Consider the following 13,247-nt stretch of genomic DNA (forward strand, 5'->3'; position numbering starts at 1 on the left):
TGTTTACTGTTAGTTAACACAGCAGTAACATATATATGTTACTTAACATAACAGTAACATATGTATGTTATTTAACATAACAGTAACCTGTTACTTTACATTACATTAACACAATTATGTAAGGTAAAATTGCGGTAACATAATTATGTTAGTTAACTTTGCATAATTATGTTAGTTAACACATCTAATTCACAATAAATTCTGTTAGTTAACAGCAAAGTGACGGCGATCCGATAATATAAAGCAACGATTAGTAAAATCCCTTGCATAAGCGCGTGGGCAATTTGAGCGGTTAAATTTGAATTGAATGAATTATTAATCATAGAAATGCGTTAGTACGGCAATAAGGATTGAATTAGTGGTTATAAATTATAGAATTGTGAAAATCCTTCAATCGGTATATCCTAACAAGGGCTTCAGGAACTGTAAGAATTTCCATTCAGTAAGAGCTGGATAAGTAAATAGATAGAAAAGGCATATTTGTTGATTTCAATGTGCAGAAGCAACTTTATTATGGAATCAAAGAAAACATGTAATAAAAACTAAACAAAGTATGCATAAAATCATGCACGTACTGCTGCGAGTAATCTGTTCATACACTTTATCTGTCAATCAATCAGCCATTTAGTAGCTCAAACTGTATTTAGTTGGCAAGTGACGTCATATGGTGTCAGACGAGCCCCCAACTACATCAGTTGAGAACGTGCCGCCCACGCGGCTTCAGCTTTCTCTCTCTATATTAGTAGCTCTCTCTCTCTCCATTGACGGGCCACACTGCTTACTCACAAGTTAAACATTGCCACGCAAAACTGAAAGAAGTCTAAACGCCGGCGGCATCGTCGTCGTCGTCGTCAACGCAGTTTTTGCTGCTGCCAGCTGAGCTGATTATGTGTTTAGCACTGCGGCCAGTCGTCATTTCAGTACCTTGTGAGCCGTCACAGAGAACGCATGTGCACAGACAGCAGAGTGAATTGATATAGATATAGATACACGCATATCTGCACACGAATCGTAGCTAACAACAGTTTACAGTCAAGAGTTTTGCCCCCGAAAAGAAAGTCATCAGCAGCTGTTTGTCTTATTGTGATAATGTTTAAAGGTGTGCCAACGCTTGCGAATTTGAATTTGCGTTTGCTCAGCAGCCACACGGCCAAGGGTCGCGTGGGTCCTGGCCAAGTGGTGCAGCGCCGCAGCAAGGCAACTGCCACATCTCTCGACCTTAACGATGCAAATGGCAAGTGCAGTCAAATCGATGTCGACGTCTATAGCGAGCAGGATCTACTGAAGCGCGCCAAATTCAGGCATCGAGGAGTCGATGTCCAGCAGAAAATCGCAGCTGAGGTGAGTGCTCCATTAGCTACCCCTAGCTGAAACAGCTGATATCATCAAGACTGTTTTTGTTGTTTATTTTTGGGGGTTGTCGCACCAACAGGCGTTTCGTGATTCCGTTTCACATCACATAAGTATCGATTTTTACACCACATGCCAGTTATAATCCAGATTCTATAAAATGGCGAAATTCGCTGAAAGAAATCCAAACCATTTCATAAGTCTAAAGTTACATTAGAAATATGTCGGTGCCAGACCATCATATATATATACACACAAACAAGTGTATTATATTCAGTCGGCAGTCTTATCTATTTACCTGAAAGTTACGTGCCCAAAAAAATATAAACTCAGGTTTATATCATGCGTTTATTTAGCTATCTTATCATGTTGGGTGTATCTGTTAAATGAAACGATGACTACCGGAAAATCACATTGGGAAATTAATCGTGACGTCGTTTGTATTTTATGATCTTGACACATCTTTAATCTTAACACAATTACATGGCTACTAAGCTTATATGATTACATATGGCCGATATTGACATGATACATATTTACGAAACATTTACGCTGCCATAATTTATGATTCATGATATGTGTTAACACGACAATTGAGCCGCCCCACATGCCAAAGTCACGAGAAAAATGTCACAAAAAAGAAATCCCAACAAGCGCTAATATATGTATATATATTAAGCACATTCATAGCTCTAGTATTACATATATACATATATATATAAAATGTATAAGCATGTGGATTCTCGAAAAAAACAATGCGCGAATTTTGTTTAGGCGCTATCGTATACATAGATACGGACTGAAAGAGTCAGTTAGAGTGGGAGAGGGCTAATGGAAACGGAGGGAAAGAGATAGAGAGCTTTTCATAGCCAACCGGTTTCGTACTTTTTAATGAATGAATAGATAATTATATGGACTATATATATAGACATATATATGTATGTGCATTACCTCTTTTAGGAAGGTCATAAACTTCTTGGGCTTTAATTGTTGGCGAAAATATTGAAGCATTGAGAAGCCCGAACTCTAGCCACGGTTAAAAATATATTTTGAACATATAATTAAAAAAAATTAAAAAAATTGTCTAACTTAGCTTATCAATATTTTCATCAATATGATCAATATAATCAATATGATCAATATGATCAATATGATCAATATGATCAATATGATCAATATAATCAATATGATCAATATGATCAATATGATCAATATGATCAATATGATCAATATGATCAATTCGATCAATATGATCAATATGATCAATATGATCAATATGATCAATATGATCAATATGATCAATATGATCAATATGATCAATATGATCAATATGATCAATATGATCAATATGATCAATATGATCAATATGATCAATATGATCAATTCGATCAATATGATGAATACGATCAATATGATCAATATGATCAATATGATCAATATGATTAATATGATTAATATGATCAATATGATCAATATGATCAATATGATCAATATGATCAATATGATCAATTCGATCAATATGATGAATACGATCAATATGATCAATATGATCAATATGATCAATATGATTAATATGATCAATATGATCAATATGATCAATATGATCAATATGATCAATATGATCAATATGATCAATATGATCAATATAATCAATATGATCAATATGATCAATATGATCAATATAATCAATATGATCAATATGATCAATATGATCAATATGATCAATATGATCAATATGATCAATACGATCTACAACAATATGATCTATGTGATATAAATGATCTACATTGTCGATTTAGGTAAATTGTAAGACCCCTTAAATCAATTTTTTCAATATAATCGTAATGATCTTAACAAACCAATTCAAGAGTATGGTCATACTATGTCTGGCTTATTTTCTTAATCATCGACTAATACACCTTATCTCTCACCATATATTGTATATTGAGACCATATGCTAAGTATTTTTCCCCTCGTGTACCATCGCTAGCTGTTTCTACCTCGCGTTGAAACTTTAATGCCGCTTACCGTTCCGTTGCCATGGAAGAAAAAGTAAATATAATTTAAAGCACATTGCTACCCACATGTATATATATACATATATACAAATATACATATATACAAATATACATATATACGTCTGGCTGCGAGCTTGATATGTGCTATGTGTGCTAATAGATTTTTTTGGCGCTTGACGCTGAAAACAAGCCCCTCGCACGCAGCAAATCACATGTAGCTAGAGCTGAGAGAGGCAGAGAGCGGGAGAGCGAGAGAGTGAGAGAGTGAGAGAGTGAGAGAGCGAGTGCAGATGATCTTATAAACAAATGCAAAATTTGAGTAAAAGAAAGCCAAATATATATATGTACATGTATGTGTGTATAAATATTGGCATATTTTAAGTAGTTTATTTTATTGTTGTTTTTTATTTTTAAAATTGAATTACGTCAATATATGGCGGAAAAAGTTCCATTGAAATGACAGTTAAAAATTAAATTTAAATAAGCAAAATATTAAAATTAAAATTTGTTGTTAAGGAGTTGGCAACAACAATTGGATTTCCGTATGGTTATTGATATGACGCTCGCTGATTATCAATGTGCAAAACTGTTTTCCATTTGTTATCTCAGCTTCACATGACTCTGTTTGCCAAGCCCCCCGATTGACTCTAACAACAAAAGCTTCGTATGCAAATAACACGTGTTAAGTTGCTTTTTTTTGGACGCGTCTACTTAAAAAAGTTTTGAAAGAAATAAAGAAAACTTTGTTCATTCTTACTTTTTTATACCATTATCAATTATTTGCTAAATCAATTAACAAATTGGCCTCAACTTGCTGTCAGGCAGTTGGGACTGGAACTGAGACTGGGACTGGGACTTGGACTTGGACTGGCACTTGGACTCATCGTCTTTTGGCTGATGTCATGCTCTAGTTATCCAATATCCATGGCCAGGTGTTCAATTACAGTTTGCCTAATAAATTGGATAAGCCAATCTATGTGGAACTGTCATTTGAATGGGTTCTAATCACTCTGATAGCACGCAGCGAACTAAATTGCTTAAAAAAGTTCAAAGAAAGAGTTTTTAATTAAACGTTGCAATTTACTGTGAAATTTGAAAACAATTTCAAGAGAAGGTAAAACAAAAACATATCCGAAGAGATCAAAGAGATCAAATTGAATAATATTATTAAAGAGAATCTGGCGTTAAGCACAAATAGCCTGAGCCTCGGCACGTTTTGTCACAGATCTCTAACCATATTTGGCTAAAAGAAATTTTGGCCACATTTCAATTTGGGCGTTAAATTTGCGTATAAAAATACCTTGGCAGTTGCAAAGTGTGGCAAATAATTAAAATTTATTTATTATCTAGCAATTTGGCAAATAATGTTATTTTTGAAAAACGTATAAAAACGAAAAGAAAAAGAAAGCTATAGTAAAAATTCAAATAATTAATAATTTATAATTGTCTATAGTAATACAATCAGCAATTATAGAGTCTCTTCCTTTATCTATCCTGCAGACGTTGCTAACATCATCTTAGCGACAGTCATTTGAGCATTGAGCCAGTGCAGCCAGCGTTCACCTGTTGTTTGATGACGCATTGTCATACAACTGCTAAGTGCTCTGCTACTAAATTACTTAAGAGTTATGCAATTTTCTTGGTGACATCATTGCTTTATAAATTTAAAAAATAAAATAAATTAAGCAAATTCCGCTGAAATCTAAGTTTTGGCATTTAGAAAATTACGTGACAGATGCGAGCATAGATTGGCATGTTTTTCATAATTTATATAATTAATGAGTTGATTTTCAATTATAAAACGTTTCAAGTTGACAGCGTTAGCTCTTAGTATTTAATTTTATTTAAATATAATTTGTCAAATAAATAAATGAAATTTCTGCAATTGGACTATATTCGCATTACTCAAGTAATTAGCGCCCATATTTGTGTCATATATCTATGTATGTCATAAATTATATGTATATATACACATTTATTTATGTATATTTATTTTGTCTTTATTCAAATTATGTTATGTGTCTAGCTCTGCTTCAAATTCGCAACCTTGCCAAAAAACGTGGCTAAAAAGAGAAGGTCAGCTAGACAACTGATCTGTTGCGGATGGCTCGGCAAATAACACAATAAACAAATATGTAAAAAATAATAAATAATAATTTAAAAATAAATAAAAACAGAAACTAATATTAATATGCAAGACAAAATAAACCGTTGTCTGAAAAAGCTAAGAAATAAAGTCATGATTGACTAGATTGGATGCAAAATAAACAAAGCACACTTCGAAAAATTTTACTAAATTTGCTAAGCTTCAAATTTTTATACTTTTTTATTAACTTTGTTATATTTTATCCAATTGTCCGCTCTTAATAGAGTGAATAATGTGTCTTTGCCGGTCTGTTGCTGTCTTGGCAAAGGTGAGATTCGCATATTTATGCAGCAGCGTTTTAGGGGCTTAACGGAAGAGTAGACCCGGGGGTAACACATTATCAAACCGTATATAAGCTCACCGTTATGCTGTTTACTTAACATTTGCAATTCGATTCCCGCAATGTCGCAATGTCTAAGAACAATAGTACGTGAGCAAAAGAACAACTGTGAAAATATGCCAGAGAACGTGCTTTGCAGTTAACTTTATGGACACATTTTTTTCACTTATATTTAGTCATATATTTATATGTGTGTGTTTTTTTACAGAGAAAACTACGTACGCCTCCGTTGCTGAACTTGGTTTTTGCCAATCGTAAATTATCCTTCTACGACACCAGCTCCGGACCCAAGACCTGTGAGGAGAATGCCAAACTGTAAGTTCACACACTTAGCTCTCGCAAATAAATGAAAGATATCTATACACATATACACATGCACACACACACGCCTATATACATATATATCTATATAAGACATTTCGCACTTACACAAAATATTCTCAAAAATATTTGAGTTCGCATTTGGCACCTGCCTAAGACCCAACTTGCACAACCCTCGGCGACAGCCGCGCTGCTCCCTGACCTCATCAAGTTTGCCACGTGGCCAATGCGAGTTAGCTATATAGTACACCTATAGGGAGATCACTTGGTGCTAGTTACCAATTGTCTTTGCAAAGCAATTTCCATTTATAGATCGAGCTATTTTTAAGCTTCGCGCTGTAATCCAGTTGACTTCAACAATTAGCGAACTTACAAAGAAATTGATTTTAAATTAAAATATTACGAAGCTAAAAAAAGCCAAAACAGTCACGTATAATAATAAATATATGTGTATATATTTTTTCGAAAATATTTACCTTGCACATTTGCACGCATTTTTAGCAAATTTCTTCTGTTTTCTTTCGTTTTGTTTTGCTTTGGGCTGCATGCCAAAAGCAAATATATGGGGAAGATGTTTTTGTTTTTCAACAATTATGCTACGATGCAGGGAATGTCATATTGCATGCACACAATTCTAAGATACTCTTGCAATTAACCACACGGACTTTGACTCGAATAGAGCTTTAACATTACAATTGTTCTGCGAGCCATTTATGCCTAGGAGTTGAGGCTAAAAATATGTGTAAATATGTGAGAAGAAAATATTAATAATTAAATGATAACTAAAATTAATATATCAATATATAAAATAAAATAATAAAATATACACAAAATAATAAAAACTATTTTTAAAATAATAAAAAATATTTTAAGTAAAAAAAAATTAAAATATAAAAGAAACTTTAATTTAATTTTTTTAATTAAAATCAAATTTAAAAAATCTTTAATAAAAAAATAAATAAAAAATAAATCAATAAAATAAAAATATATTCATATATATATATATATATATATATAAAATGTTAGCAAAATAAAATGATAAAAAAGAAAAGCTAGGAGACATTTTTCATAAAGGATACAGCACAACGTTCGTCTATAGAGCATTGCCTACTTAAAATACACCCACAGATATTCCATTAACTGTCATATGTGTCCTTAAAGAATCGAAATCAACCAAACCAGTCGAAATCAATGCTGCCTGCGCTTCTGGCACTGTCTGCCGTCCAAAATTGTTGCTCTGCGCTGGGCGCACACGCGCTCAGCCCGCTAATTGAACGCAGTGTAGGGGTATAAAAATAAATTAACATACATTTATTAAATGAAGATAAGATCGAAATACGCTCCACTTTGATTTGTGGGCGACCAATGGGCCGTATGCTCTGCCAACTATATAAAACTGATGCCCCATTGCTTGGGCGCTCATTTCGGCATCGTCGGCAGCTTCGAGCAGTAAACACAAAATTTTTCAGTCTCTTTCAACTAAAAATATTGCGAATTATTAAAACAAAAAAAAACTTGAAATGGGCGAACGCAGCTTGAGTTTGTTGCAATATGCAACGGATCAGGCGCCGCTGCCATTGGATGGCTACACGCCGGAGGAGGCGGACGAGTTCAAGGATAGCATACGACAGAAGATACTCGACGATCTGAAGTCGATGAGCGGCGAGGAGCTGATCGCGTTGGTCAAGCAGAATGCGATCAAGGTGGAGGAGGAGGAGCAGCAGCAGCTAAAAGCTGGCGCACAACCAAATCCCGTCCAAGACGATGCCGATCTGATCGATGCGAATATCATAGCCGAAATGGTGGCGGGCATCTGCACCAAGAGCCAGAAGGCCACCTTCATCAAAGTGATTACCAAGTACATCAGGTAAAAATCAATTGTGCATTGTGACTCAGGCCAAAGACGAGCCCCTGTGATAAGCCTGTGATCTGAGTGCGTTATCCGACAGAACATATTGCGAGCAGACATTAACCACATATGAAAAATATATATAAATATTATTCCCATAATGGGCACAATATTACACTCAAAGGCAAAGCCAAAAGCAAATAGCTACGGGTGTTTACATTCACATTCGCTCTGAATGGGGAGTTAATTAATTTATTTTATTGGCAATAACATGATTTAGAAATTAGCGCCTTTTCACCCACAGACAGTCACACAAACAGTCCCTGTCTCTCTCTCTCTCTCACACACTGTCGCTCCGTCTCACTCGTTCAACAATAAAAATCACACATTTGGCTAATGTATAAAATGTCCGATCGTCTCGTAGCTGCAACACAGTTGAGCTTTAGATTCAGAATATTACGCATACGCCATGGTGTTAACGGAGGATAAAGTTACGCTGAAGCCTCAAAGCGAGGACGAAGATGCCAAAGAGCGCGAGGAGATTTATAGGCGAGACAAAGAACAGGAGACAACCGAGACAGCAGCCATGATCGAGGAGATCATCGAGGGCATTTCGCTGCAAAATCGTCGCGGCACCATAGTGCGCACTATATCCGCGATAATCAGGTATACATAGGGTATTTATAGGCATATATAGGGCATTTCAAAGCTACCTATATGGTATATATATGGTGTATATATAGGATATATTTTATTATACTTATATTAATTATATAGAGAGGTTTGATCGAAGGCTTACATAGGATATATATAGTGAATATATAGGGCATGTACAGACTACTGAGATGTTATATATAGGATATACATAGCGTATATGTAGGGTATATTTAAGACATATATAAGATAGAGCTAGGATATCTTTGGAGGATAACTATAAAGTATATTAAAGGTCATATATAGGATATCTGAATGATACCCATAGGATATCTTTAGGGTATCTATATAATATATATAGGATATCAAATCTATTGTATATGTAGGGCATCTGTATGACACCTTTTGATATAAATATTTATGATTCATATGAAATACATATAGGCTACAGGGTATATATCTAGGATACACAGAAGTATATACGCGGCTTTATGGGTAGGACATCATATAAATAGCAGACAGACACAGACACAGTTACACACCCTCCCGGGCCACAATTACGTTTATGACACAGCATATGGCAGACACCCACTATACATATACAAATATATATACAAATATATATATATATATACATATATATAAAATTATATATGTATATTTTATTTCCTTAGAAATCAGCGACGCAACTATTCGATAAGGCCGTGAGTAAAGTTTGATTGTGTATCCCTCCGTGCTTTTATCTGCTTTTCGATTCAGTTTTGTTCCACACAACCACAAAAAAAAGAATCTGTAGCGCTCGCTTTTAGTTGATATAGTGCCTCAATATATCTATGTATATTAGTTGATCAACTCTAGTCATAACTTTTGACGCGTTCAATTTGTGTATTAATTGAGCTTAATTGAAATCGGACAAGAACTATATATGCATATATTTATTTGATAATTGAGATTTCTTTTCGTTTATTTATTTATTTGGCTTTTGTTTTTGATCAATTTGACACGGTCAAGACGCGGCCTGGCAACTCTGGCAGCGTCTATATTTAGACGCTCTGTAGCCAGGTCTAGACTTTTGTTTGATCCTATTATCACCTGCCCACACCAAACTGGTTTTATTTCTAACTTCACTTGTAGTTGCTTTTGAGTTATTCCGTTGCAGCTTTTAGCTTTTTCCACATAAGCATGCTAAATATTTGTGTACGAATTCTAAGTTCCCGCCTTCAATTAGCAAAACATTGCCAAATGTGTAAGATTTTCCGCACACCCTCTTTTCGTTTAGTCATCGGGAGCAGGAGCAGCGCAACGCTGAGGATGTGCTCTTCGACATGTTTGCCAGCGAGGAGACGGGTCTCATATCTATGGGCAAATTCCTGGCCGGACTGAAGACCACGGGCATTCGACGCAATGATCCGCGTGTGCGCGAGCTCATGGATAATCTGAAGAAGGTGCACAAACTGAACAACTATGAGACGGGCTCATCTGCCGAGAGTCAGCATCTGAACAGGGAGACTTTCAAGGCGTAAGTTTAGCCGAGACTAAGTCCAATCGCTGATCATTCCATTGATGTTTTATCCCTTTCAGTGTGGTCTCTCCGAATATTGTGCTGATTGCCAAAGCATTCCGTCAACAGTTTGTCATACCAGATTTTTCGAGCTTCGTCAAGGACATTGAGGATATTTACCATCGCTGCAAGTCCAATACTCTCGGCAAACTGGCCGATTACATTCCCCAATTGGCGCGCTACAGTCCCCATTTTTGGGGCGTCAGCGTTTGCACAGTGGACGGACAACGTTTCTCCATTGGCGATGTCGACGAGCCCTTCACACTGCAGAGTTGCAGCAAGCCTTTGACCTATGCCATCGCATTAGAGAAACTGGGTCCCAAGGTGGTTCATTCTTTCGTGGGCCAGGAGCCAAGTGGACGCATCTTTAATGAGCTCGTTCTTGATCAGAACAGTACGTTATGATTGAGCATTCTCTGTCAATATCTAACTAACATTAACTTCTACTCCACAGAGAAACCACACAATCCCATGATCAATGCAGGTGCCATACTTACCTGCTCACTGATGAACGCCATGGTCAAGCCGGACATGACCTCCGCGGAGATCTTTGACTATACCATGTCCTGGTTCAAGCGTCTGTCTGGCGGCGAGTATATAGGCTTCAACAATGCCGTTTTTCTCTCGGAGCGCGAGGCAGCAGATCGTAACTACGCTCTGGGCTTTTATATGCGCGAGAACAAATGCTTCCCGAAGCGCACAAATTTGAAGGAGGTGATGGACTACTACTTCCAGTGCTGCTCCATGGAGACGAACTGTGAAGCGATGTCTGTGATAGCCGCCAGCTTGGCCAATGGCGGCATTTGTCCCACCACCGAGGAAAAGGTCTTTCGCCCGGAAGTCATACGGGATGTGCTCTCCATAATGCACTCATGCGGCACCTACGACTACTCGGGACAGTTCGCCTTCAAGGTTGGCCTGCCAGCCAAATCGGGCGTTAGCGGTGGCATGATGCTGGTCATTCCAAATGTGATGGGCATCTTTGCCTGGTCGCCGCCACTGGACCAACTGGGCAATACGGTGCGTGGCCTGCAGTTTTGCGAGGAGCTGGTCAACACCTTTAATTTCCATCGCTACGACAACCTGAAGCATCTGTCCAACAAGAAGGATCCGCGCAAGCATCGCTACGAAACCAAGGGTTTATCCATTGTCAATCTGCTCTTCTCTGCTGCCAGTGGAGATGTCACTGCACTGCGTCGCCATCGTCTGTCCGGCATGGATATTACCTTGGCCGACTACGATGGTCGCACGGCTCTACACTTGGCCGCCTCTGAAGGGCATTTGGAGTGTGTCAAATTCTTGTTGGAGCAGTGCCATGTGCCACACAACCCCAAGGATCGATGGGGTAATCTGCCCGTGGATGAGGCCGAAAACTTTTGCCACTCCGATGTGGTGGAGTTTTTGAAAGCCTGGGCTGAAAATGCAAAGGATCCGCCGCAACAGTGTATGACAGATGCCGTGACCACCAAAACCGAAGCTGATGAGGTGAGTGTCATAGATTATAAGCTCGATATTTTATCTATATTGAAATGCGACTTTCAGGAGATACCGTGTAATACAGATGATGTAGTTGCCAGCGGCATAGCCAGTCCCATTTCAACAGTATCGGAGCCACGTAGTGTCAGTCCCACTTCCTCGGAGGATGGCAGCACTGTGAGCGTTACCAGCGTGGACAAGACCAAGCCGGGCCTCTAGAGACCTATAGACAAACATAAATATATATATAAATACCTCTAGAATCTCGCTTAAATTATTTGCTTAATCATCTTTTTAGTTAATATACAAATTTAGGTAGATGTCCGAGTTATTCAGACTTGTGGGCCCAACATACATACCATTTATCATATACAATATATATATAAACTTATATATATACTTATTTATGCTAATCTAACCAAGGCGAATATAGACGGCATTTGTACTTTGTAGGGTTTTAGACAAGCATTCTAAAATCTGTCCTGGAATGCAGATAAACCATTGAAAGCAATGACAATAAAATGTATTTAAAATTCTTAAAGGTATCCCACAGCGATATATTACCATATATACATATACGATATATACAATATATATACATAATGTTTACATCTGTAAATTCTGAATTTATATGTATCTACTACACAATTGTCAATTGAAATTGTTTCGATGTAAATCGTAGAGCCGTGTTTTAGTTCCTCTATTTAGTTTCTTTGTCTACATGTATAATAAATAAAATAAAATCTATCGAAAACTCCAAAATTTATTTGTGTTTAACATCTTATATTATAATAAAAAAAATATATATATTTATATATATATAAGCACAGAATCGAATAAGATATGTTAACAATCCAGAAGACCTTAAAAATCTTCAGTGACTGAGGAATTACTTGTCCTACAATTTATAAATAGGAATACAATGTGAATTGAAATAAAAACTATAATTAAATCAAAAGATATCCACATATATAACTAACACATGTAATATAAAATTATGTTGTGCCTTACTTTATCCTCGTCTTCGCCTGTCAGGCTATAACTCGTGAGGATCCAGTGATTTTGATTACCGACGAACCAATAGGTTCCAATACTAAATAGACTTAATAGATTAATTACATCACAGGCCAAAGTCAAGGATATCTACACACAGTTTCTTGCTTTGTTAAATGCATAACGCAAACATATATATAGAAATTGTTAAATCTTCTCCGTACTTCACTATCCAACTTCTCTTCTGTAATCCGTTCTTCATTATCTCTGCTACCAATTCTAAGTTTATACTACTACTATAACATCTTATATTATAATTCCCAATACTAAATATGTTATTTTTGTATAGTTTATACTTAAATAACAATCTTTACTACAATATGGTATATATATCATAAACTCTAAACACTAAAACTCACGTTTAACCAGCATCAAAGTTGTGTCCGCGCTTGGCATATAAAATTTCCCTCAAATTTCATTGCTTTCGCACCACGACACACAGTTGTGGCTGTTCGCACTTCGAAAGCACCGCAACAAGA

General features: G+C 36.5%; 1 protein-coding gene across 5 annotated transcripts; it reads left to right on the forward strand.

The window, feature by feature from the left end:
* The first annotated feature begins 950 nt into the window (after window positions 1–950).
* LOC111605230 (glutaminase liver isoform, mitochondrial) lies at window positions 951–12,374 on the forward strand. Of its 5 annotated transcripts, none has more exons than XM_023323659.2 (7): window positions 951–1,341; window positions 6,063–6,169; window positions 9,353–9,382; window positions 9,958–10,197; window positions 10,260–10,633; window positions 10,694–11,724; window positions 11,782–12,373. In XM_023323659.2, the coding sequence occupies exons 1-7, from the start codon at window positions 1,090–1,092 to the stop codon at window positions 11,932–11,934; spliced, it is 2,187 nt and encodes a 728-aa protein (XP_023179427.1). In that variant the 5' UTR covers window positions 951–1,089; the 3' UTR covers window positions 11,935–12,373. The 5 variants fall into 5 exon arrangements, with proteins under 5 accessions (XP_023179427.1, XP_023179429.1, XP_023179431.1 ...); XM_023323663.2 differs by lacking the exon at window positions 951–1,341 and adding an exon at window positions 5,640–5,782 and having other exon boundaries at window positions 11,782–12,370; XM_023323661.2 differs by lacking the exon at window positions 9,353–9,382.
* The last annotated feature ends 873 nt before the right edge of the window (window positions 12,375–13,247 follow it).

The sequence above is a fragment of the Drosophila hydei genome, unplaced genomic scaffold, assembly GCF_003285905.1.
Source record: "Drosophila hydei strain 15085-1641.00,03,60 unplaced genomic scaffold, DhydRS2 tig00008125-arrow-arrow-pilon, whole genome shotgun sequence".
Taxonomy (NCBI): domain Eukaryota; kingdom Metazoa; phylum Arthropoda; class Insecta; order Diptera; family Drosophilidae; genus Drosophila; species Drosophila hydei.